This window comes from Phodopus roborovskii, unplaced genomic scaffold, assembly GCF_943737965.1.
Source record: "Phodopus roborovskii unplaced genomic scaffold, PHOROB, whole genome shotgun sequence".
Taxonomy (NCBI): Eukaryota; Metazoa; Chordata; class Mammalia; order Rodentia; family Cricetidae; genus Phodopus; species Phodopus roborovskii.
The window spans coordinates 5,631,430-5,658,717 of NW_026126588.1; the positions used below are offsets into that span (position 1 = coordinate 5,631,430).

At 44.3% G+C, this 27,288-nt stretch overlaps 1 protein-coding gene across 1 annotated transcript in view; it reads right to left on the reverse strand.

The window, feature by feature from the left end:
* Positions 1 to 461: 461 nt before the first annotated feature.
* Tnfrsf21 (TNF receptor superfamily member 21) overlaps positions 462 to 27,288 on the reverse strand; it is a 65,414-nt gene continuing 38,587 nt past the window's right edge. Inside the window, exons 4-6 of the mRNA XM_051204344.1 lie at positions 25,020 to 25,285; positions 4,325 to 4,553; positions 462 to 1,867 (exon numbers count right to left, since the gene is read on the reverse strand). Of these exons, the coding sequence (XP_051060301.1) occupies positions 1,638 to 1,867; positions 4,325 to 4,553; positions 25,020 to 25,285 (725 nt within the window). The 3' untranslated portion in view covers positions 462 to 1,637. The remainder of the gene's footprint in view (positions 1,868 to 4,324; positions 4,554 to 25,019; positions 25,286 to 27,288) is intronic.

Consider the following 27,288-nt stretch of genomic DNA (forward strand, 5'->3'; position numbering starts at 1 on the left):
AAGTTGAAGTTGCTAACGTTTGGTCATTGGAATCTTGCAGATGGGGGAGGGGGCACGCTAAGGGGGACCTGCAGTGAGCAGGAGCGATCCCACCAACACAAGAACCTGCCTGCCTCACTACTGGGAAAGCTCTCTGGAGTCGGGCAGGGATAAGGAGGCTTCAGCTAGAAGCCTGTGGATGTGTGCAGGTCGCCCCACAAGTAACAAATTACCTGGAGGGGGGAAAAAAGCCTAAGGTTTAACACAAAAGACTAGGAAAGGCTTGTCAGGTCTTGCCTTGTGCTCTGAACCTCCACACACCTCTCCAAAAAGGACTTTTGCTAATTTGCATGATTTACACATTAGACATGATTTACAGATCAGAACAAACACCTTTTCCCAAGGGATGAACAGGGTTAGAACTTGAGCACAGGGGCAGGGGGGGAAAAGTTAAGTAGTAAAAACACTCAGAACCACTCAAGTAACAAACACCTAATATTTATTAATAAATTAGTATACTTGAAGGCATTTTTCTGATATCAGTTCCTCACCACTAAGCCCACCCACACAAAGGCAGCCCACACCACCTCTGCACTGGAGCCTGACAGCTGAGCGTTAAAGGGCAGGTTCGTAAGTGAGAGCATAGTTGCAAATTCATCAGACAAGAGTTCTTACAGCCGCAGCCATTTTTAATTAAAGTGATTGAATGACGACGAAAAAACCCAGCAAGGCCCTGAGGGCAAACTGGACCTAGCGACTACATGTATTAAAAAGAAAAAAAAAAAAAAAATCTTTCAAAGCAAAGCTGGGCAGAAGCTGCCACTGGCACTCAAGGTTGACATTCCAAGGTGCAGCAGAGGTGTCCCTAAAAAGACGAAGATCAAGTTCTTTGGTGGCCCAGGTGTCAAGCCACTGAAACAGCAAGTCCTGATGACTTGAGGACATCATTCTCCAGCCCAGAGCATATTAGTATTAAGAGGAGCACAAGTTACCAAGCAGTGTACGGTGTCCAGATGAAAACCATACAAGTCAGCGATAGATAGTGTGGTCAAGTTTCAGCCATGAATGTGAACTATACAACAAGACATGGAAAAGATAACTCGAAGTCTAATCACGTTACAGTAATCAACAGGGTCTCGAATACCCTCGGTCCTTAAGAACACTTGTAAAGGCCAAACAGTAAGATAAAGAGAAACCAAACAAACCCAAAAAGTAGGTATGGGTGTTCAAAGACATATATCTGCTTATATCACAAGATGCCATTATGTTTTTAAGAAGTTAAAGAGTCTCAGAGCCCAGCATGTGGGAAAAGTCACACTGCGTTTACCTTAAGTTTTTTAAAGTGCACAGAACAGTTTTGAAAAATATGTAAGAAGGCAAAAATGGAGAATATGTGGAACTTAAAAAAACCTTAGTGGTGGGCATTTTCCAACAGTCATACATTGAAAAGGCTTCATAAATTCACTTTCAAGAAGAGGAAAAATTAAAAAAAAAAAAAAAAAAAAGGACAGAAAAATCCCCCAAACCCCAAACTCAAGCACCAGCCATATACTCTGTTAAACACATACATACACGCACACACCAGAACGCAAAGGTCGGAAACAAAATGAAACCACCCTGTCAGTAGGTCGATTTCCAGAATGCAGTGCCCCTGTGTTCTACAATAGGTCCGGGAGATGGCTGTACACAGAGTCCAGCAGGGTCTGGCTGGCTTCTTGGCTCTTGACCCCAATGATTTCAAAGAGCCTGTCCAGTTTGTCCTCAGCCTGGGGGATCTCTTCAATTGCCCGCAGCTCCTCGGGATTCAGGATATGCAGCATGTCATCAAAGATGGGCTGCAAGTCACAGGGGTCCAGGCGGACCTGGCGCAACACTGTGTCCTTCTTCTCTGCAGGGAACAGGGGACAGAGAAAGAGATGAGGGGACCTGTAGTGGTAGGTGAGGAGCTGCCTGCACCCTCAACCTGGAGCTGCCCTCCAACTCGAGTGGGAGACCTTCTGGTACATTTCAAACAATGCAAGCATCTTTATTTGCATGGCACATAAGGACAGCCAGCAAGATTTTCAGTGTTGTGGTGACCCAAGTCTGTACTCTAGCATTTGGGACATCCAGGCAGGAAGAGGAAGGAGTTCAAGACCATCCTCCAGCCTAAGCTACATGAGACCCTGCCTATAAAAAACAAAAAGCTGGACAGGAAAAGATCTGCTTAACGGAAATGAGACAAATTTACACATGACTGTAGGTGCCCTGAGATGCCACAGGCATCAGATCCTCTAGAACTGGTCTTACAGGTGTTTGTAAACCACCCGGTGTGGGTTCTGGGAATAGAACACATTTCCTCAGTAAAATCAGTCTATGCTCTTAACCTCTGAGCTATCTGTCTAGTCCCCTTGAATGGATTCCTAATGTGTCATCAATAATGTGACTTCTGAAACTTAGTAGAAAGTATTGACACACTTGTGAACGAAAGTTCCAGACCTTATTCCATTTATAATTATATTGTAATACTTGAAAAAAACAATTTTTTAATGTTTAAATCCACACATCTATGTGTAGCCTGTGTGAATTTATGTGTAGCATTTTCAAGCAGTGTCCAAGGAGGCCAGAAGTAAGTGCCAAATTTTCTGGAACTAGAGTGATAGGAGGTATGTGAGCCATCACCTGGGTGGTGAGAACCGAACCCAGTTCCTCTGTAGTAGCAGCAAAAAGCTCCAGCCCTGGCATTGTATGCCTTGAACGCAAACCACTGAGAGGCTAAAGGAACTTAAACTAGAAAGTGTTGCTTCTTGGGTCACACTTGTTGGTAAAGAACCGTAACTTCTATTAAGAATTACCAAACACTTTCTTTACAATAAATTAAACTTATTATAAAAAGAAACACTTTTATTGTAACATTAATTACAGTAAAAAATATTTCATATAAAACGATTTAATCTAAATGTGTAAGTATATGGAACACGAAGTACCTTAAAAATAAAACATAGCATAAAATCTATAAAAAAGACTATTCACTGAAATGTTATGAAGACTTGCCTAAAAAGAAAACGTCCGACTAAACTGTCATTGGTATAGTGTGTAATCAAATTCACAACCCTACTAAGGCTGTGTGAGAGATCCCATGCTTAGAATCCCAGCATTCAGGGAGGCAGAGGCAGGAGGATCATAGAAGGTTCCGGGCCAACTAGGTCTATACAGAGAATTCCAGGCTAGCAAGGAACACATTGGGAGACCCTGTCTCAAAACAAAACTGATAGATTATTTACTGGTTTATAATTCTTGGAACTTATTTCAATTTTAATGTTTTTACAGCTCTTGTATCTCAGGCTGTCCTCAAACTCACTATGTAGCTGAGGAGGACTAACTTTTCCTTTGATTCTTTCTTTTCTTTTTTTTTTTTTTTTTTTTTTTTTTTCTTTTGCTTTTTTGAGACAGTCTCACTACATAGCCCCCAGCCTGGCCTGTGACTCATTGATCTGCCTGCCTCTTCCTCTTGAGTCTTTGAACTACTAACACATTAGGAACCCTTCCAAGAGGACTAAAGAGATAGTTCAGAGGTTAAGAGCGCAAACTGATTTTGACCTGTGTTCTAGTCCCAGACCACATTTCAAATACCTGCAATCCCTTGAGGGATTAAAAGTGTGCACTACTCCATCCATTTGATTTGAGTTTCTTACAAGTTCTACAGTGCTGACTGGTACCACCGTGACGTTTTGTGGTGCTGAGCTTCATGTATGTTGACAAGCACTTTACCAACTAAGCTATGGATGGCCCCAGCCTAGCGCAATCTAGCTTAGAGTGAGTTTTAGGATCAATTCTAGGCACTAAAACTATTTCTGGCCAGGGGGTGGTGACACACACCTGCCTTTAAATCCCAGCATTTGGGGGCAAAGGTAGGCCAGTCTCCGAGTTCAAGCCCATCCTGGTGTACAGAGTGAGTTTTAGGACAGCCAGGGCTACATAGGGAAACCCTGTCTGGAAAAACAAAACAAAATAAAAACAAAACCAAAAAATAAGCTCCTTCTGACTCCCCAGATGGGTTATACTATTCATTCTTAGACTTAGCAAGTGTGGTAAGTAATTTCTAAAAAGCAGCTGTACTGCGTTATCAGGTGTCCCCTGAAGCACACAGCGTGCTGAGGGCAGAAGGTAATGGTATGTGTCAAAGGGGGCTCTGACAGAGCTGGGAAGGCTGTGCAGGTGTGTCCATGTTAGCCAACGGAGCGGCTTCCTTGAGGCCACTTTTGTCTTGGAGGGCTTCCTTATCTGGCCATGCGATTGGCTCAGCTACACCTGCACTCTGGAAGTGGCCGGGGAGAAGGGCCCCAGGCCTCCTGGCTGCTATTACCTTTGGTAATAAAGGAGCCGGTCCTGCTCAGGGCTGATGAACCACTGGATGTGGAGTCACATCGCAGAAGGGGTTCCGACTCGTCCACGAAGAAGCCCTTGTTCTTGTCTAGAGGAGAGGGCTCCACCGTCAGGAGAGTGGAATTCTCAAGTTTCACGTTAGGGCTGGGAATGGGGCTCGGGCTAAGTGGACTGGGGCTCATGGGGAGAGCCAGTTTGTCGGTTTCCAACTGTGGAAAGAAAACAAAAATTGATTATACGTCAGAAATATATAGGAATAAATTGAAAGTAAACCCTACTCCCTTAACACTCTTGTTCCATTTATATGAATATTTTTGATTTGTTGTTACATTGTTAGTAAGCATATGCACACTCTTAGACAGTGTCTTACTATGTAGCTCAGGCTGGCCTTGAACTCACAGACTCACCTACATCTATCTCCTGAGTGCTGGGAATAAAGGTGTGTGCCACCACACCCTGCCCAAACTCATTTTTAAACCTTTTCAGGGGACATGTGAAACCACATGTGGTGACAGACCAATTTGGAGTTTGAGGCTAGGCTGGGCTAACAAGAGTCTATCTCAAAAACAAATATCAAAGCACACGTGAGCAGATAGTGTAATATTAAAAACGAGGAGACCCGTAAGGTGATGTGTGCCTGTAATCCCAGCTACTCTGGAGAAGGCAAGTTTGCTGCCAACCTGAGCAACATAGCAAGGTACTCTACGTGCTGTTTTAGCTACTTGTCTTATTGATGTGATAAAATATTCTCACGAAAGCAGCTAGTGGGAGAAGGTGTTTATCCCAGCTCTCGGTTCAAGGCACAGTCTAGCGTGCTGGGAGGCAAGGCAGCAGCAGCTTCGGGGAGCTGCCAAGAAGCAGAGGCAACAACACCAGGGATTCTAGTGCTGGCTTTCCTTAAGCAAACCAGGAACCCTGCCTTGTTAAGGCGGGTCTTTAGACGGGCACGGTGGTTCATGCCTAGCAATATGGAAGGCCGAGGCAGAATGGCACCCCTGAGTTTGGGGCTGGCCTGGTGGGGTTCAGGCTGCCCTGTGTTGTTGTGCTCTAGTCTCCTTAGGGAGGGAGGGAGGGGGGAGGGAGGGAGACAAAATGATGGGTCTCCTCACATCAGTCAACACAGACACGTCTAAAGACCCATTCCTGAGGCATTCTGGATCCTGTCGGGTTGACAACAGGAACTGCCACATTCTCCAAGCTGTTACCTCAGGGTTGTGGAGTTGGACACAGGTAACACAAAGCTCAGTCTAAACTTACATCCTAACAGCCAGAAAGAACCCCAGATAGAGTCTAAATGTTCCCCTCCGCCAGGAGCTGAGGACATCCTAACTCAACACCACGCCTCAGACTGCGACTACAGACTAGGCCATTAAAGAGCGTATGAAGACGAGGTCATGAGGGTGGGTCCTAATCCAGTATGACCGGCATAAAGACAGGGGACACGGTCACACAAAGGGGAGACCTGCAAAGGCTCCCCAAAGTAGGGGGGGAAACAAGCTTCTTTGTTGAAGGCACGCCGCTTGCAGTGTTTTGTCACCTCAGCGCCAACACACTGTACCGGGGCCCCCAGACCTTCGTATGACTGACATCATGATGCAAGTACCATCCAGACTTGGAACCCAGCACACAGGCTGCAACACCTGCCAAAACTAGAACAAAGACCTACTCCATTGACGTCCATAGATCCGGGAACGTCCCTAACCCTAATAACCTTGCCTTTTGGCTTCTCTAGTTCCGGTTCTGGCTAACCGTTCTTGTTAGCTGAGGCGTGTCAACCCAGGGTGTGGGGCTGGTACTGAAAAGCTCACCCTGAGAAAGGTTCGGGGCTACCACTTGTGCCCCAAAAGCCAGTGTAGTTGCTGGCATGCTAATAGACCTTCTACTAGCTTGAACTGGTGTCTGAGTGGTCTTCTCTGGTGGACACTTCACAACAAAACTGATACAATAATCCCAAACAGATAGAAACTTCAGCCTGGAGATGTGAAATATCCTCTTTGTTTTTAAATTGTGTGTATATGGGGGGTCGGAATATGCACACTAGTGCAGGTGCCCAAACAGACCAGAAGGGGGCGTTGGGTACCACAGAGCTGGAGTAGTAGTGAGCTACCCGACGTGGGTGCTGAGAACCAAAACCATGTGCGCTCTTAACAACTGAGCCATCTCTCTAGCCCCTCCCTTTTCTCTTCAAAGACTTATTCTTTCATTTATGTGTCTGTGTGTATGCCACAGGTGTGCACATACTTATGAAGGTTATAAGAAGGCATTGGATTCCCTGGAGATGGAGTTATAGACAGTTATAAGCCATTCAGCATAGGTACTGGGAACCAAATTGGAAGAGCATCAAGCACTCTTAACCACCGCGCCCTCTCTCCAGCCTCAATTACGTGAGTTCTGAAGGCCCAACAGGCATGGACTATTACTTTAACTAGACAAAGATGTGGTACATTTGTTTACTCTGCATTTGTTTAATTATGTAGAGATGTGATGCTGTTTCACCTTGCCTGCCTAAGGCACCTGATTGGCCTAATAAAAAGTTGAATAATCAATAGCCAGGCAGGAGAAGAAATCTAGGCTCTAGGAATGAGAGGGAAGAGAGAAGGAGGGAGAAAAAGAGGGAGGTGTCTGGGGCCAGAGGCCAGGCAGCTGCCAGCCAGCCAGACATGGAGGAAATAGGAAAGTAAGGTATACAGAATGAAAGTAAGGTTAAAAAAAAAGCCCAAAGCAAAACATAAAGAGAAACAGAATAAAACAAGAGCTACGACAAGACCAAGCCTTCATAACTAATAACAAATCTCTGTGTCATGATTTGGGAGCTGGTTGATGGCCCCATAGGAAGCCTGCTACACTCAGGTTTCCTGACTTTCAGAGATTGACAGCAGAGAACAGGGTAGCAGCCCTAAGGCTGCAGATACCATGATGCTTACTTTCCACAGCAGAGTCAGAGCAGAGCCTGATAACGAGCAAAGACACTGGACAGTTTGGATGGAGACAGTGAAGTTCCCACCACTCTGCCTGCTCTGTGAAGAATAGTTTTAGGGAGACAAGAAGCCAGGAATCTGGATAGATACTCTCACAGTATTGCAGTGAGGGATGACCGCAGCTTATGCCAGGAGCATGCAATGGGCATGGGGGTGTGGATACGAGGTATAGGCTCACTTTATGGGTGAAGAGCCCAAACCCAGAGAGGGCACACAGTTACCCTGAGACAACCAGTACTCATTTCAAGTCGATTTCACCTCTTCGCTTTTAAGAAATGCTTTCAAATTTCAAACTCCATCAGGTACTTATGGCTTCCCCTAGTCCATTGATTTTATGCTTTTGTTGGCTTTCCTGGTATAAGGGTTATTACTGTTTGTCAATCCGACAAGATCTAGGACCACCTAGCAGATAAAGCTCTGGGAATGCCTGTGAGGGTGTCTGTAGATTGGGTCGACTGAGGTGGAAAGCCTCGTCTTAAATGTGGGGACTATAGCTGGCTAGAAGCAAAGGGAGGAAGGGGGCTAGAGATGGCTCGGTAGTTAAAAACACTCACTACTCTTGCAGAGGACCAGGGTTCAATTCCCAGCATTCACAAATGCTCAAAAACCCAGCACCAGAGGATCCAATGTCCTCTTCGGGTCTTCACGGGTGACCGCATACATGTGTACACACACACAAACATAAACTAAAATGAGATACATAATTTGTAAAGGAAGAAGTGAGCTGAGCACCAACATCCATTTGTTTCCTGACTATAAAGGCAGTGTAACCAGCTGTCCCAAGCTCCTGATGCCATGGCTGGACTGCATCCCCTTGAACAATACAGGTTAATATAAACCTTCTTAAGTTGCTTCTAGCTGGGTAGTTGTCACAGCAATGAGAAAGAAAAAAAAAAAAAAAAAAAGCTAATGTACCCAGCATGGATGACTGTCCGGGTAGGGTAGCAGGTGGCCAGTCACATAGGACAGTGTTCAGAGATGACATACACTCTCCCAAAGCTGTTGGTGAGCACCCTGGGGACTTGTCATTCTCTCAAGCCCTTCAAGTGAGATGCTGTCAAGCTCTCCAGACAAAAACTGACTCTGATTTCAAAAGATTACATTCAAGACTTACATAAGAAATGAAGCAAACATGTCCGCCTCTTTTACAACTCTTCATGCCTAACACATTTTTGCAAGTGATTGAAGATCCACAAAGACCACAGATTCCTGCACACGCCTGACATTCTAATAGGACGTTCCCGTAAACCCCCACCCACAGCTGGCTACGCTTCCAGAGCTGGTTAACATGCATCCCCAGAGGGGCCCTTCTGATCCCCAGATAAGAGTTATGCATAGGCTTTGAGTTTTAATTCAGCAGGCTCTGGCATAGGGTGCTGTTCCCTGAAATGCACGTGGTCACTCATTCATGCCAACAACCTTCTTTGTGCCCCCAACTGACAAAGAACACTTGTCTACATTTCGGTTCTCAGAGACATTACACTGGTTGACATGGCCCATCAATATAGCACACTGTTCTTGCTTAAAAAAGAGAAAGAAAGAAAGCGTTTCCCACCCACAATTGTGCCAGCAAAGAAGTCCACCCACCTATTTCCTGCACCCACTTAAAACTTCCAATCTTTGTTTTCCCAACAACTTAGCTAGAAGTTGGAAAGTTAAGTAGCAGACACTTCCAGCATAATTGCTCGAGGTGCTGAGCTGAATGAAGGGAGTGTAATTAACAAGAACCAGGTGACTATGAAGGCACCCCAGTGAATGCATCATCACACTGGAGTCTAGTTAGTAGAGCTGGAGGCAGAGACCACGTGACTGGAGCCTAATCAGTATAGCTGGAGCCAGAGGCCATGTGACTGGAGCTACCTAGTTAGTGGAGCTGGGGCCAGAGACAGCATGACAGGTATCCTTCTAAAACTCTCCTTTCTCCGGCTTTGGGTGGCTGGTTGCATTTGGAATCCATCTGGAAGTTATTTGCATTTCTCCTATAAGCTCATAGAAATGTCTTTTGTCCCTTTACCCAACATTAATAACAGCTCCCAAAGCTGCTTTGCAACCCTATATTAGGTATTATGTTTCCTGCCCTATCTCTCACAAAGAAACTGGATGTCAGGCTCTGTGGAATGAAATAGTTTACTTTATTAGTTATGAAAATCCATGACTTGGTGTTCTGAGTTCATAGAAAAGAGCATCAATAGTAAGGTGGCAATATTACTTAAAAGAGAAGGTAAGTGCTTTTTTTTTTTAAAGACACAATCTCATATACCCCAGGCAGGCTTGTAACTCACTGTGCAGTGGAGGATGACCTTGAACTCCTGATCCTCTTGCATCTACAGTAAGGATTATGCAGTGATGAGGAATCAAACCCAGGACTTTGTGCATATTAGACTAGGGCTCTACCAACTGAACCACATCCCAGCCAGAGAAGACACCAAACCAAGAAAGCTAGATAAGTCTCATCAACTTAAAAAAAAACAAAAACAAAAAAACAAAAAGCTCTATGCAAAGCGTTGTAAAAATAGTCACAAAGCAGAGTAACTTAATTTATTCCTTAAGCATCTTTGGGCTGTCCAAGTTCTCTGTGGGGGCATATTAATTTTATAATAGGAAAACAAGGCGTGTTATTTTTAAAAAGCATCCCTACTGATAAGTATATTTTCCTTCTGCTAATTTGAAGCTATTGTGGCTGTGGCAACTTGTATTTATATCGGGCTGAAAAACAGGACTGCTGGCAGAGTGTCTCTCCAGCTCAGTCTCTCTGTACGTTCCTGAAGTGTCCATGGACACAACACCCATCTGACTAAAGAGAGGAAAGGACTCTGGGAAACCTTGGCCAGAAAGGAAATGTGGCCACCAAATACTTGTTGCTTCTCGAGAAACACTAGAAAACCGTGGTCCTTTTTGCTTTAAAGCTGTCAGATGAGATAACTGTGAGACAATCTGAGAAGGGAGGGAGAGCCAGAGAGACAGATGAAGAGGATGGACAGGGCAAACCCAAGAAAGGCTCTCCAGGCAGTCCTCAGCAGAACAGTACTATTGAGTGCACTTCTGGCGGAACACGGTATTTTGTTTGGCCCGGTAAGGCCTTGGTGTTCCCCCTGATTAATCTCCACACAGGTACACTTAGTGCTTCCAGATGCTTATTGCAAGTGGTAGGGAGGGTAGATAAACAGCCGCCCTTACCTTACAGCTGACTCAGCCCTATAACCCCACGGCTCTGTGGTTTCCTCTCAGAGTATCAGGAACACGGAAGGCAAAGAGTCATCTAATAGGATTTAATAAACACAGCAGAGTCTGGGGCCTGAGCATCTCTGGGCTCTGAAGACAGTGACAGTACATCTAAGTTATGGTGACCATCTTCTTGTCCCATTTCCACAGAATTCTTGTCAACCCTCCCAGTCCCAATCTGAAGGGCCCATGCAGTATCCTCAACTGGAAATCTCTACTGTTCTTCTCAAGGTAAAAAAAAAAATCTGTCCCTGGCCAGCCTTTCCAGGGAAGGCCAACTCAGAAGACACAGTGCTCCTTAGCTTCTGAGGAGTGAGCCACGAACACGGAAGGAAACCCCTTCCACACCTTACTCATGAAAAGTCAAGGGAGATGTTGAGTTGCCTAATGGTCTTCCCACAGCCTGGCAGCAGCATGGAGCGTCCTCTGCAGGCTGTAAACGGAATATGTGTTTTTCCTAACCCCTAGGCACATCCTCAGCATGCATTTCTTAGTCCCCATATTTAAATGCTCAAGAAATTAAATACAATGAAAAGGCCTCAAAAGTCCCAGAAAAACCACTGCAAGGGAAAAAAGGAGACATCCCATTAGCCATCTGTGTGGTCTTAGAAAAACTACTCCCCTCATCAGACCCCTTTTCCTTATTTATTTCTAAACTAAAAGGTGTAGGTTAGGTCATCTCTAAGTTGCTTCCATCCAAACTGTCTTACATGCTGCTTGTTTTATTAGTGCCATTTCATTCTCTTAGCCCTCACCCCCACATGACCAAATCCTTTCCTCCTTGCCAAGTTATCCCCAATTAGTCCACTCAACTAAGGTTTACCAGAGTTATTGTCAGTTACTACCCAATTACAATCTCACTGTGGTTGCGCAATATGTACTCACAAAAGGAATTCATCATCCCCCTGGATGTTCCTTGGGACTGTTAAAATGGTTCAACTTAACCCCTTAGCCCCTGGCATTTGCCACCCAGAGATCACCATGCCCTTTTCTCTATGAGTGGCCGCTAGTCACAGATGCCTGGTAGCCTCTAAGGAAGTTTCCGAAACACAAAAGCCATCATTCCCACCAAGTGTTCACTCCACATCTCATGTGGCACTACAGAGGAAGGGACGTTCTTAGCTGGCTTGTGAACATATCATTTTAATAATGGCTTCCAGGACACCTTTGACAATTCCACCTGAAAGTAATTGCTGTTCCATGAGTTGAACAGCTTGGCACCCAGATCCTGTAAAGAAGAAGGGACTTTAAGAAATAAGCCATAGTCAGGGCCGCCGGGGACATAGCTCCGTTGGTAGTGTACTCGTCTAGCATGCTTGAAGTCCCTGGGTTTGGTATTCAACATAAAACTGGATGGAGGCAGGAGGACCGCAAGTTCAAGGTCAACTTTAAGAGGAGCCTGGACTATAAGAGACCCTGTCTTTAAAAAGATGGACCTGAACAGACTGCCTATAGCCCACTGCTGAGGAAAGAGACCCCATGGTGTTTAGAGAAGCTGAACTCTGTAAACCCATCACCAACAGCACATGAGCACGAGAAGCTGCCCTGGCCTCTGGGCGGCAGAAGGGTTGGTTGATCAGAAGGGTCTGCCAGGCCATGGAACTCAATAGCGGTCTTACCCTCCAGCTGGGCAGCGGCCCTAGGATAGAAGGACGGATGAGACACTCTGTAAACACCACACACTTTGATTGAGACCAACAATTTGTGTTCTATTTGAAAATATTTCAGATCCCTGCAGACCAGTGGTGGAGTAATTAAGGAAAACAAACAAACTGAATTTTCCACTAAAGATTTATCTCAAGGGAATTTCAGTCACCAATAAGTATAAAATGACAGCTATGTGGGGAGTGTGATGTTATCTCAAGCTTGTCTCCCCTGCCATCCAGCTGCTCATGTCATGAAGATGAAATTAGATTTCAAACCATCTCTAGATCCACGTAGGAATCCCGGCTTGAGCCCTCCCTTCCTTTCCAGGTCAGTATTTGTAATATCTGACTCCATCTAACCTACTGTTCCTTGTGTTAAAGAACAAGAACTCAGACAATGAAGCAGTAAAGTTAAAGCCAGGCAGGGCTGGAGAGATGGCTCAGTGGTTAAAAGCGCTTGCTACTCTTGCCGAGGACTAGAGTTCGAGTCCCAGCACCCACACGGTGACTCACAACCCTCTGTAACTCCAGTTGTAGATGATGCCATGCTTTCTTCTGACCCTCACAGGCAGTACACATTCTCATAATGCAGGCAAAATACACCTCTACGCTCAATAAAGTGAAAATTAAACCTGAGTTTAAGTCTATGTGTTCCTAGGATTTCAGATGGGGGAAAAGGGTGAGTAGCCAGAAAAAAATTTTACCTGAATATATTCCATTCCCAGCCACAGAGAATGAAGAATGCCTGCTATAATGACTTCTTAATAATCATTTGTAGAGGAAAAAGGCCATGCATTGAAAGTAGGAAAGTTGTATGGAAGGTTTAGAGGGAGGAAAGGGAAGAGGGAAACGATGAAATTATATTAAAATCTCAAAAAAGCAAAAGAAATAACAAAAACCACATTCTTTCAAGGGAGGGGTAGGTTTTCTTTAAATCTTAAGTGACAGGAGACAATAATTTAAAAAATACTTTTATTATTATGCGTGTGTGTGTGTGTGTGTGTGTGTGTGTGTGTGTGTGTGTGTGTGTGTGTGTGTGTGTGTTTAGGGTCATGATTCCTTGGAGTTAGAGTTACAGACGGTTGTGATCTGGTCCTGGGACTCAAACTCAGGACTCTGCAGAAACAATAAGCTCTGTGAGCCACTGAACTCTCTCTCAACCCTGACAATGACTTTTAAATCCACTCTTTTGAAGTGTGAATTCTTGTTGAACCCAAGTCAGAAATAAACCAAATTTACTGAACAATTTTCTCCACACAAAAAGTGCATAGAGAGAACTGGCATGATGTTGATTCCCAAGCCTTTCAGGAAAAGTTGCTCTGTTATTTGAAATGTGAAGTCACAGAAGTGGGAACACGGATTGGAAATAGCCACATATACAGACAAAGCAATATGTTGAAATAAGAACTGTTGACAAGCATCTTATCTTTACTCTCCCGCTCAGTCCAGACCTCAGGAGATATGTGAGGAGGTCTATTTATTGCATAAGGAAGGAAACGTTCTGACACATCCAGTCTCCATCACCAATTAGCAGGCGGGCAGCACAGGCTCTCTACTGTCTAACTCTCCCTGGGGTCATGGAAGGTCATGGGATGGAGTAGGAACAGGAACACCAAGCCAGGGTGGGCCCCTCTGAGAACTCGGAAGGCAAAAACCACAGATGAAGCATGGTTGTCTACCCAGGGAATCTGGGATCCGATACAAGCCAATAGCATCAATTAACTCACCATGGAGAGAAACTCAGTGTTAACCTGTCTAGCCAATGCTTGAAGTCACTGGAAAATTAATTGAAGAGACAATCCCACACACCTTGATTACTTGCGGTCCAAGATTTTGTTATGACTGAAGACTGTACATAAGGTAGCCAGGGGTTAATTGGCCATGGTAGATTGTGTCTTAAAACCAGGTAGTTATTGTAATGTTGCACTGGTACTGCATTTACGAACTCTGACCATTCCTAAGAGTTAGTTTCAAAAAGGGAGCCCAAAGATTGCATTTAACTCAAAGTGTGAACAGTCAAGCTTCGCCTTAAACAAAAGAACTCTTCCTTTCCTGGGTGCACAGAGGGAAAGCTACGGGAAAGCCACAAGATGTGCTTCAAAAGCTGCCAAAGCTGGTACAAACCAGCTGGCTCCAGAGGGAGGGAGGGAGCAGAGGAGAAAGGGAGGGCCCCGCCCAGCTGCTGAGGTCGGTGTCTGCAAGTTGTCCTGGCTGCCAGCAGCAATGGTACTGCTGCCACAGCCCTGAGCTGCCTCACTGGCTCGGTCTCTCAAGAATAAAGGAAGTGAGGAGGAGAGTAAATGGGCTCTCTCGGTTCTGAGCCAGCAGGAACCCACTCACATCACATCTTTGAATATTGCCAAGCTCAGCACCATCAGGACACTGGGAAGTCATGTTGCTGGAAATCAGGGCTTCCCCTCAGTGCAGTCTAGACAATTCTCACCATGAGAACACACTGCACAAACTTTCCAAAAGCTTGCCTGAAGATCTGAAGAATAGAAAGTAATTTCACAGGAAGTAAGACTCAAGTTTGTCGTTGTTGGTAACTTTTTATTTTGTTTTGTTTTTTTTGTTTTGTTTTTGAGACAGGGTCTCTCTACACAGCCCTGGCTGTCTTAGAACTTGCTCTGTATACCAAGCTGTCCTTGAACTCACAGAGATCCACCTGCCTCTGCTTCCTGATTGCTGGGATTAAAGGTGTGCATCACCACGCCTAGCTCAAGTAAGGTTTTTGGTTTGGTTTTAGATTTCTCCTTTTTTTTTTTTTTTTATTGTTGTTTAAAATATATTATGTTGATTGATTGACTGATTGTGTGGTGTGGTGTGTATGTGTGTGTGCACGCGTGTACACCACACACACATCCAACAACGATCATGTGGGAGTCAGAGGACAGTTATGTGAAGTTGGCTCCCTCTTTCCACCATGTAGGGATGGAACTCAAAAACCCAGGTTTGGCAGCAGGTACCTTTAACCACCCAGCCACTTTTGAGCCCCGTCTCCATTAGGTTGAACTTGACAGATTAGTATTGCTTAATAAATTCATTGAGTTTATACTGTTATAACCTCAACACACCATTTCCACCCCAACGGTGCCCCTCTTGAGACCTCAAGGTTTCGGCTCCTCAGACCCTGCCCCCATAGAGATTAACCAGTGTATCAGAATTTACGGCACACTGTTTCTTCAGTCTATATGTACACAGTACCAGCAAGCAGGAACAAACAGTCTCAACCTGTACATTCTCGAGGTCAGTAGCCAGAGCTGACTCACTCATTTGATAAGTATGGAGATGTCCACAGCTGACCTCACCTGTTCTGGCATCCATGCGCATTCTAGGATCTGCATCTCTCTGAATTATAAGTGTGTGGAAGGGAAACATTCCCGAAACCAGAAGAATGCGTACAAAATGCCATGCCCTTTCCTCTCTGCTGGCCTGAAGCTAGACATCTGCATACGTTTGAAGTTCTCAGTTTCCTTTCTAACACTGACTGACTTTTCTCTTCCTCTGTGCAAATTAGTTTTTGAGGAACTTAGTCCTGTTCTGTAGGCAATCTCTAGCTGTATGTGTATCCTCATAGATCAGATCATCACAGTGTTGTTCACAATTCAAAAGACTACAGGCAGGCTCTCTGCGGGGGGGGGGGGGGGGTCTGGCAGCCCTTGATGAAGTATATGCCAAGTGGCCTAGGATTCTACTTTCGGGAAGACTTGTGTACATCTTCTGTGTTCTCTGCCATTTTCAGGAGCACCTCATCTACAGATGGGAGTATAAATACACAAAAATAGCACTCCCCACTTTTGGAAATGAATTATTTTAATGATAGGTGATTTATGCCCTTTCTGATGTTTCCCCAGTGACGATATTTACTGGAAAAAAAATCAAAGCAATGTTGTCTGTCCTTCAAGGAAAACCTTGAAATTAATGGCTGTACAATCAAATCTATTTGAGACAGGATGTGATTTCCTCATGAGCTAGTGACTGGCTAATGACATGGGGTTGTAACAGACCAAGGGACAGACTCAAAATGCAGAATGGCCAAGCTGGAAGATATCAGTTTATCTCCACGTGTATTTAGGCTTCAAAAAATAAAATAAAATGTGTTCTCTAGTCTTGAGAATTGATGGTCAAAATAAGCTTTAAAAAAAAAAAAATCTCTACAATGTCGATTCTGATTTCCTCCCAGTGAGCTTTTGGAAAAAGCCAGTGAGGCTGTGGATTTAAAGGATGGAAAATGTCATCAGTAATAGACTTAGCCTTTGGGGACATTGAGTCACTCTCTCTGGAGGGAAAAAAGGGAAGAGTTTTAAAGTCCACTTAAATCCCTTCATGGCAGTTTCAAAGAAAATAGTCTAAAAATGTATCCCACACACCTTTCCTTCTTACAAACATGCTAGCACAAGGATAACCCCTTGTCTGTCCTTTGCTACTCTCCAGGGCATGTCTTAGTGCCAGGCACAGTGCTCAGCACCTAAGGGACACTGGATTAATGTTTACTAAATAAAGTACCTGTGTAAAAACATCCTACCCATTCAAAGCAATGACAACAATAAAATAATAACAGTAATAATGAAACGTGTGCGTGTCAGTACACTCGAGTGTTGTAGAGTGTATTAAGACTGTTTCTGGGCTGGAGAGCTAGCTCAGCCAGTAAAATGTAAATACGAGGATTTGCATTTGGATCCCCAGAAATCCCATAAGAAAAGCCAATCCCCAAGTTCCTTGGCCAGGCAGCCTAACTGAATGGCCGAGTTTGAGGCTCAGTGAGAGATTCTGTGGCACATAATAAAGGCCCAGGGTGACAAGGGAAGGTCAGTGACATGGTCCCCAAGCCTCTTTAGGAAGGTGTAAATACACACAAGTGTACCTGCACAAACCACACCAAGTGCAAAGCACATACAACACACAGCGGGAGGGGGGTGTTAAATAAAAATGAATCTATTTCTCTGGCTTTTCTCCTCATGATCTATACATATAGCAAATTCAGTTTCCATCTTGCTGGTTCTAAGATGCACATTTTAACATGCAGAAGCAGGACTGTATCCTTCAACTACTCCTGGGGGTGTTTTTATTTTGTTCACAGGGGCATGCACGACTGTGTCTTACAATCAAAATCAGATGAAAACCAGTAATAGTTAGGAACTGTGACCCCTGCACATACTGTTCCCTGGGCAGGGGTGTGAAATGTTCTGATAAGTGATGGATGGGCACTCAGCAAATGCTGCTCCCTGGTTTCACAGTCATGAGTTCATTGTTCTAAAAGAAAAGAGAAGAGCCACTATGATCCGTGTCAAACACACGCCTGGGTGCACACACCCCTCTACTTTAGGTGCTATTTACAAAGCTGCCCAGAAAAGGCATGGGGAGAGAACTGGGCTCGCCCAAGGTCACAGGGAATGTGGAGAACAAAATTCAACTCTAACCAAGAGAGAGCCCAACTCTTGGATGTATCCGTCTCTGTTACCTGTTATTCAGACTTTGATGCCCTGCATTGGATGTGGAGGGGACGCTAGAACTTCACTCTTTGTATCTTTCTTACTACAGAGCAGTCCAATGTTTCTGGAAAGCTTGCTATTGAGCCACATAAAATGGGATGTTGTTTGCAACGGCAAAGGGTTGAGACATCCCTACTGCAAACAGGCAGATAAAGCTACCTGCTAGCAACAAAAGACTCTGGGAAGGAGACCAAAAGCACAGTTTTGAGTGCAACCAGGATCCCGTCCTCCAAGATGCACAAGCAAGTATCAGCTTTAGTTTCCTAGCTGTGTTTGAACCGAGAATGCCGCCTGGTGTTAAAAACTCACATGCACATTTCCAACGTAACATCTGCTCATGCCAGTGAATTGTAATCACCAGTCCTTGCACATTTGCCTTCACCCAGGAAAGGGAATGCTTTGAGAGGCAGGGACCACCTTTCTTATTCACCCAGTATCAGGCAAGCAGGGAGTACATGCATCACTAGTGTGAATAATAACTGTATGAAACTTCTTAGAGCATTTCTGGCTCTTGTTTTCTTTTTTTTTTTTTTTTTTTTTTTTTTTTTTTTTGTTTATTTGTTTGACAGATTCTCACTGTGCATCCTGGCAGAACTGAGGTTCCAGGCTGGCCTCAAACTCTCAGCAATCCTCCAGTTTCAGACCCTTGTGCTGGAACTACAGATGTGAGCTACCTTGTTGAACTGAGACTTTTGAGGTATGGTAATAAGTAAATCAGCCTGAAATGCCATGAAAAATCTAAGGTCTATTCACCAACATGCCTCCTCCTTTGTGCCCCATAGCCAGCAACATGAGACACACCTGAGCCTGCATGTGCCAGCATATTCCTCTGCACTGTCCTCTCGCTGCCCTGGAAGTTCCCCAGAGCCCACAGTCACGCCCTGTGATTAAGTGACGCCCTTAAATGACCCTCCATGCTGTAGTGAGCAAGGGCTAGAGCCACGTAAGTCTGGCTAACTTGGGTCTTAGGTCCTTAAGCCCTGAGGACAATAAGTTCTATTTTCTAGAAAAATTAACAACAACGGCATAAAAAACAAACAGAAAAAAAAAAAACACCCTCATTTGAAACCCTAAACAGCCAACTAAAAAATGTACAGCTGGTATTTGCCTCAATTCGTGCTCACTACATTTCTGAAAGTAGCTAGTCCCATAGATAAGGACAGCTGCACCCTGCCGCTTGGCAGGAGCTGTCACCCCCTCAGCAGCCCCTCAACAGTGTCCACACCAAGGGGAAGCCCAGTCCATCCCTAGCACTTGGGATTCTCCCAGCTACTAGAGCAATGACACCCAGTGTCTCACTCAAAGCCTACTATATAAGACGGAGGGGAGGGCTGGCAGGAGGTTGGGAGGGAAAGGGGGGGGGGGGATATAAGCTTGGCCAAGCACTCTGATCCTAAGAGGGCGCATTCTTCTGTGTGGGTCTACAAAAGCCGAAGATTCCCTAGGGACAAGGAATCATTCAACAAGAGGCTGTTAAATCACAGCGTAACCTCACACTTCACTAGGTAAAGAAGATGAGAGTAAGGCACCCATGCTCACCTGTTCTGCACCCCCAGGGCTCACAGCAAGCAGCTCAAGTCGCTGTTCAGAGCTGCTAAAACGGCAATGCTCCTGCTCACGCGTTCCTCCCTCTCTCCCTCGCCTCTAGCCTCTGCTCCCCTTCCTTGCCTCTTTCAACAGAATTGCGCCGTGTGAGCCCAGGTCACCCACAAATTTCAGCCCTCCTGCATCAACCGCCTAAGAATCAGAGGATGCTCTACTACACTCACTTTCTGTTGTATTTATTTATTTTTATTTTATGTATACGAATGTCTGCCTTCATGTATGTATGTCTGTCTGGTGCCTGCTGGAGCCAAGGAGCATCGGACCCTATCAAACAGGAGTTAAGATACAGTGTAAGCCTCCCTGAGAACGCTGGGAACAGGGGCCGGATCTCTGCAAGAGCAGCAGGGGCTGCTAAATGCTGAGACATCTCTCCAGCCCCCTAATTTTTCAAATTTATTAAATGCTGGGCAGTGGTGACCCCCCAGTTTTAATCCTAGCACTTGGAAGGCAGAGGCAGGTGGATCTCTGAGTTCAAGGTCAGCCAGGTCTACAGAGTGAGTTCCAGGACAGCCAGGGCTACATAGAGAAACCCTGTCTCAAAAAAAATAAAAAAAATATGGTGTTGCTTTAAGACAGGATCTGTCTATATAGCACTGATTGTCCAGGCGTCAAACTCAGAGATCTGCCTGCCTCTGCCTCCTGAGTTCTAGGATAGCCAGAGTTGCATGGTGAGACCTGATTTAAAAGAAAAAAAGTCAAAACGAAATAATAAAAAGGTGTTGGCACACAAATTAGATTATCAGACTGTTCCAGAATTTAGCCACTGACCATTGCTCTCATAGGTTGTTTTGTACATCCCAGAGCGTGGCAAGTCAGTACCACACAATTCTGATAAGCATTTTTCAAGGTATGAAGAGGGTGGTCTTGAATTCCCATGCAAATGTGTGGATTTCACCCAGGGATTCCTAAGAAGAAAAAAACATAGCCCTTTCTCTGCCCCCATACCCCACCGAAGGAAGGGAAGGGGATTATAACAACAAGAACAGAAAACAAATACTGCACTCACTAAGCCTATCCGCATTCGCCAGGGGCCAAAATAAAAGTAGAGGAAAAGAAGAAAAAGTAAGGTAAAAAGGAAACCTAGAAATTCAGCTAACCAATGTTAGCTCTCTTCTCTTGAGAGTCAAGGGGAAAGTGTTATCACCACACACACCTTTGTTTCCTTGCAAGGAAAAAACATTCCAAGCAGCCTAGGAGCACTCGTTCAGGCAGGAAGGAATAAATATTTATAGTTAGCTGGATTTTCTAGTTCTTGGCCACTGAACCCAGGCAACTCCGCCCTGACAAACCATCCAGCAGCCTCGAAACCTGGTGAGCTTCCCTGCCCAAAAAACGGTGTAACCCCAGTCTTCAGGATTTAAAAGGTCCCATTATGTGTGAGTTGGAACTGGTTAGGAAAAAGTCAGGAAGTCATTATGTCTAAAAAGAAATAGACATACATGGACTGCTTTCTGGCGGCCATACCGCATTCATCCCCAAGTCAACCCATGAGCATCGAGTTTTATCATGAAGAAAATGGGGCAGAGAGGCACAGTGGTTTTACCCAGGGTCCTCAAACTGATCACACCACGGAATTTAGGTTGTCACTCATCACCACACTTTGTTCTGGCTGGACCCGTAATGGTTGTTTCCACGAACATTGAGTACATTCGTCCTCCATCGTCCTGGACTCTCTCTTTGATTACACAAGTAACTCTGTGTGAGTTACTTCCAGTCAACTGTAAATTCCCTTGACTGTCTCACTCCTCTGAGGGGCCCAAAGTGCCTGGCATCGTACTGTGCTCACAAACTCTTACATAACAGAGATCTAAAGATAAAATCCACAATATCTCCTTGCTGCTCTAGGAGGAGAAACATAAACCCAGGCATTAAAGACACCAAAAGAAAGTAACCGGGAAGCCAAGCCTCTAATTCCTGGCTATCCCTCAACACTATGGTGAAATAATATTCTTCTTTTATCAGTTATTTGCTTCTTTATTTGGTGGGGCATATTCCAGACAAAGAGTTTACACAGGGTGCCAAAACTGAGAAGTGTTGTTTAGACAAAGAAGAATAACCCAGGTAAATGTGGAGGCTGCAGAAAAGACAAGAGAGAAGGTAAAGGACCAAGGAGCTCACTATAACCCCGACTGTGGAAAGACATGCTCACCAAGCTTCGCACGCCAGTGAGTGCACAGCATGAAAGTTCTTTTTATTTATGCATTTGGTTTTTTTTGTTTGTTTGTTTGTTTTTTTGTTTTTTTTTTTTTTTTGAGACAGAGTTTCGCTGTGTAACTTTGGAACCTGTCCTGGAACTCACTCTGTATGTATACCAAGCTGGCTGCAACTTACAGAGATCCCCCTCCCTCTGCCTCCCAAGTGCTGGGATTAAAAGCGGGCACCTCCATGACCAGTGCAAGTCTGGCTTTTTAAGTGTGTTCAGGGGATCTAAACTTGGGACCTCAGGCTTGTGTGGCAGGCACTTTACTTACTGAGCCATCGCCCGTGCATCAGAGACAATTTTCAAATAAGTGTACACAGAGAATGAAGTAAAAGCGACAATAGAGAGGTAAGATGATTTAAAATGCAGGAGGATTACTTTTTTGGCTTGTTTTTAAAATAGCTTGTTCTGTGGAAGAGTGCCGGAAGGGTGACTTTTTAGACTGAAACACTGCTGCCCTTTCAAAGACTGAGGTTCAGTTCCCAGTACCACACTGGGCAGAGGCCATGACTTTGTGGAGTTTCAGTTTCTTGGGTGTGCGCGCGCGCACCCACTTTAGAAGAATTTAAATAGATGTGTGAAAACCCCATTCATTTCTAGCTATCATCGCACTGCTTAGGTACTTCTCTCAGATACACATGCCTGGAAGAAAAGATGCAATTCTGGAGGATCTGGGTTCAGTTTAGACATTGATCTTAGAAGACAGCGTCTGCAAATGCCCTTCACTTCTCAGATGAAGAAAGAGCCAGCCTCGGGATGGACTTCATAATGGCGACGTGGTTAATATTGGACCAGCTGTTCTGGGTGGGGGTTAACTAGAAGTCACATGAATGCCAGCCTTTGAAAAGCAGTGTAATGTAGGTGTTCTCAGCCTCACAAACTGGAAGAAACATTAACCATTTAAAATGAGTCATTTTTACACATTAAGAGTCCATTACCTCCTGGGGCAAAGTCCTGAATCCCCAGTAGTACCACAATGCACAGGGAAAGCAATTCCACCAGAAAATGTGAAGAGTGAGTCTTAATTATGCCCCCAGATTTCCTGGTCTTTTGCTTGACTTGACAAATCTCAGAGAGAGGCTATAGAGGGCGGATTGTTCCATACTGTGCAGTTATTAAGAACTGGCAGCCAAGAATAAGGCTTGTTAGCTACTAAAATTAGTTAAGAACTGGACCCAGAATGTTGCAATACAATAATGTTGTACATTATTAAAACATGCAATAAGAAGCTTAGTATTGTCCTCTCGGCATGCTTCATAACACCAAGGCTACCGAAAAATCAAGCTGGGAGCTACAGAATGCTTGCACACCATGGTCTCTCAAAATACAAAAAAAAAAAAAAAAAAAAAAAAAAGCGTGGTTAGAATTTTTCTTAGTACAGAGGAGATGAGAGATAGGAAAGCAGTGTGCATAAGGTTAGCATGCAAGGAGAGACTTATAAATTTCTTATGGCCTTTAGGCTATCAAGCATTCCACTGGATACCCAGTCACCTCTTTTTATTTTATGCATTTGTTTAGGTTTTTTTGTTTTGTTTTGTTTTAAAACAGTCTTATTACATAGCGCTAGTAGTTCTATAAATCATTACGAAGACCAGGCTGGCCTTGAAATCCACCTGCCTCTGCCTCTGGTGTGCTGGGATGGAGTAAAGGCATGAGCCACCAGCATCTGGCCACAGCTACCTCTTACCTTCCGGGATGATCACAGATTTGGGATAGCCAAATCCTAATGTGGCTTAACTTACATTATCTTCTTAGGTATGGTCAAGGAGATCTGGCAGTTTATCCCCAAATATCTGAACCCATCTTCAGGCTGCTATTATCTGACCAGTTCTCCCCCTTAAAGCCAATATTCATGAAAGCACACATACTGCCTCTGAACTCCCTCTAGTTCAACTGCAAGTATCTTATTTAAGTGGAGGATAAACGTTTCCCTTGCCTTTCCAAATCCAACTCAAAAGTGTCTCTTAAAATTCACAACACAACACTAGGATTCAAGAGATGGCTCAGTGGTTGAGAGCACTGGCTGCTCCTGCAGAGAACCTGAGTTTGGCTCCCAGCATCCACATGGAGGGTCACAACCACCTCTGACTCCAGTTCCTAGGGATGCACACTGTCTTCTGGCCTCTGAGGGCAACAGGCATGCACGAGCTGTACACATACACACGCAGGTAAAATACACATACACATTAAAACACTCTTGTAACATACTGGTGTGTGCCTTTTCATGTTTATAACTGGCTGGTTGGTCAACTTTTTTTTTTTCCCCCAGAAATTCCACATATAAAATTATGCTACGAACTTCAAAAGCCACCTTCAAAGTCAGCCAACACCTACACATTCATATCCTAATATAACTACTAAAAATAAAACTCCTCGGATCAATGTTTACATTACTAATGAAGAGGTATTACACTGTTGATGTACAAAGATAAAAGACTCACAACCCCAGAGTCCCTTGTTGCTCGACATTTGGTGCAGGACGGTCATGAACTGACTTGAAGTGGTGAATTAATCTCTTCTCAGCTCTTATAATTAGTGAGTTTGAACCTCAAAAGGTATAACACATGCAGGGTGGCCTTTCACCTCCAGTGGATTTTATCAAGTCTTAATGGCAGAATACATTCCCAAATTTTAATCAAAGTCTACTTGAAATATGATCCAATAGCAAATTTTCTACTTAATTCCTGCTTTTCGGGGAACTATTAAATAAAGAATGGGTGAGTGAAATGAGTTACGTGATGATAGTAATTACCATACTAGAATAATATAAATAACTCAGGCATTTATAATCCATATTTATACTGTTGTTATTAATGCCCATAAAGAAGGCTTGCCAATATGACCAGTGTCATAAAAACTGGATGGAACTTATCTTTGATCATTCATCTAATAAGTGTCAGAGCCAGGACTAGGAACCACTGTTTGGTTCCATAAACTAGTGTTCACGGAGGCCAATAACATACATGCCTGGAATTTCCTCAGTCCCCCACATGATGAAGGCAGCTGAATAACCAATGAGGGTATGTCCTGTTACCAGTTTCTGCTGGTTATTCAACAAGCAAGGAGGGCCTTCCTAACACACGCCAGTGGGCACACACCCTCTGGAAGAAGGGTTCCCTGTCTGGTTTTATTTAAAACATGCAATGCAATGCAAATGAAGTTTTACACTGACTGTAAGCCACACAGGTTGACTCTAGAATATACATCCAAAGACAAGGATTCTCAACTCCACACACTGGAGACACTTGGAAAGCTTTAGAAACAGGAGACTTCAAAGTCCTCCCCTAGATATTCTGTTTGACAGGTGTGCAGTGGGGTTCCAAGCATCAAACAACGACAGAAATCCCCCTACAATTGTAAACCACAGCCACTGAAGACTTCTGCCCTAAAAGGTAGAGGTGTGCTTAAGTGTGTTCGTTTACCCAAACCCCTAAGACCAGCTGTTTTTCCTTGCAAACATACCTGATGAGGTGTGAAGGTCAAGGACAAACAGATTGGTGGCAAAGCAAACAACCTGGGAGGTCTCTATTACCTGCGTAGTATCTTCCATCAGCCCACGGATCTTCTCCACGACGTCATTGCGTCGGTGTTGGCGCAGGGCACTGATCAGCTGGGCGAGGCTGGCCTCGGGGCCACGGATGGTCCAGTGCTGCAGGGCTGCATAAGCCCGCTCGTGGTCCGCCGTGTATCCGTTGGAAAAAGCAGCCACCTCCCTCTCACTGGCGTTGCAAAGAAACTGATATATGTCCTTCCATTGGCTTCCCACCTGGGCGGCTACAAGCTTCAGGATGTCAATACCTATGCCAGGGACAAAATAAAATAAAAATAAACACAAGCAGGTCTCAGACCAAAGCTTTCCCATTATGTTGTATCAGATGACATGTGGTGGGCATACACAGCCCACCATGGGGCAGTTAGACACCATCATAATATTGACTCTGTGGAGGAGAGATGTGGATCAGTGCTACAGTGCTTGCCTAGCATGAAGGAAGTGCTGTATTAGGCTCCTAGCAACACACACACACACAGAGTAAACAAACAAATAAATAACGAGTCCTTTAACAACAGGTTGGCTTCCTGAATGCACACCAGAAGAAGGGCTCATCTTAGAGGCACAACAAATCCTCCCCCAAGAGTTGCTTTTGAAAGCCAAACTAATCATGACAATCAATAATACCTTTGTTACTACTAAAAAACAACTGAAATAAAAGAAATCAGACCCCCCCCACACACACACAATACACGTGATGACTTCATAAAATTCAGAAAAATAGGAACCACAAATGAAGACTTTAGTGGACTTTACACAGCCTTAGCTAAACAATATTCAGATTCTAGGACCAGTGTCTTTTATGTCAACTGACCACATACCCCACCATTCCAGCCCAACAGAGCCACTGTTTAAGCATATCTAACTAGGAGGCTGAGTGAAAAGTCCATTCTGCTCTTGCAGAGGAGCAAGAGCTCTGTTCTTCTGAGTTCTGGAACCCATGTCAGGGGGCTCATGCCTGCCTGTAACTCCAGCTCCAGGGGAATCTTAACACCTTCTATCCTCTGAGGGCAGTGCACCCATGTGGGTACCAAACACATACACACATATATATAGAGAGAGAATAAACAAAATAAAACAAAATGACTTTTCTAAAGGAACATCTAACTTAGTGGGTCATATCTGTAATCCCTGAACTAGGCAGCTAGAAGCAGAAGGACCAGTTTGAAGACAGCCTAGAATACCTATCTGCAAAAAAAAAAAAAAAAAAAAAGATCATCTATATCTTCTCAAATGATTCTATGAGCAATTCTGCTCCATTATTCAGTCTTCTTTGTTGACTTGTACAGTTACAATGCAGACAATGGCCCAAATGACAGCATAATACTAAAAGCAGTTATTACCTTCCAGATTTTGTGTTAATTCATTTAGCTCACGGAAGATCTTCAGAAGACATTAACATTTCAACTGCACACTTAGAAGAAGAGAAAAAAACATAAAACATCAGGAAGATGGACTACCACCGCAGGTGGTATTGCAAAGGCAGGTGGTTGGGACTTGAGCCCATTTACCAGGTTGGATGCAAGAACTCCCACAGAAGCAACCACCATTAAATGCTGCCTTCTGAGACAGAGAAAACATTTTTGAGCAAATAATCAAGGCTGCTTTTTCTATAAGATATCTGTACTCTGCCCCGTGGTTTAATATCCTCTACTCTCCCTCATCCAAGGATATGACCCAGGACTCCTCACAGATCCATAGATGCTTGAACATACAAATAGTGCCCAACCTTGTAATCTGATGCCTTTCTCTTCTTAAGTGGCATTTATCACACACAGTGATCTATTCCTTCCAGTTTAAGGTACAAGACAAAAACAGCATGCGTTTCTTTTTTCTGCACAATCGAATAGAGCATCCATTTTTAATGTGTCAACAGACCACATACCCAACTGTTTCAGGCCAAGACAATCATTCCTTAAGAATATCTAAGTTAACAAGATGTGACCGAGCACTCCCGCGATCCCAGTACTCGGGAGGCTCAGGTGGAGGGGGAATGAGATGGAAAATCCTTGGTATAAGATTTTCTTTAAGTGGAGACTGTCTCTTTTCACATGGCTTCTTTTTCCCTTATTTGACTGCTGGTCCTGTTACTCCCACACTCTAAGGCTACCGCTAAAGCGAGATAGTGCTCTTAACTTTAAACCAACACAGTTTGCCACTATGTGACTAGTGAGCAGGTAGCTTGTACAGTGTGAGCCCACTACGCAGAGGGACGACGACTTCGGGCAGAATGAACTGGATGCTAGTACGC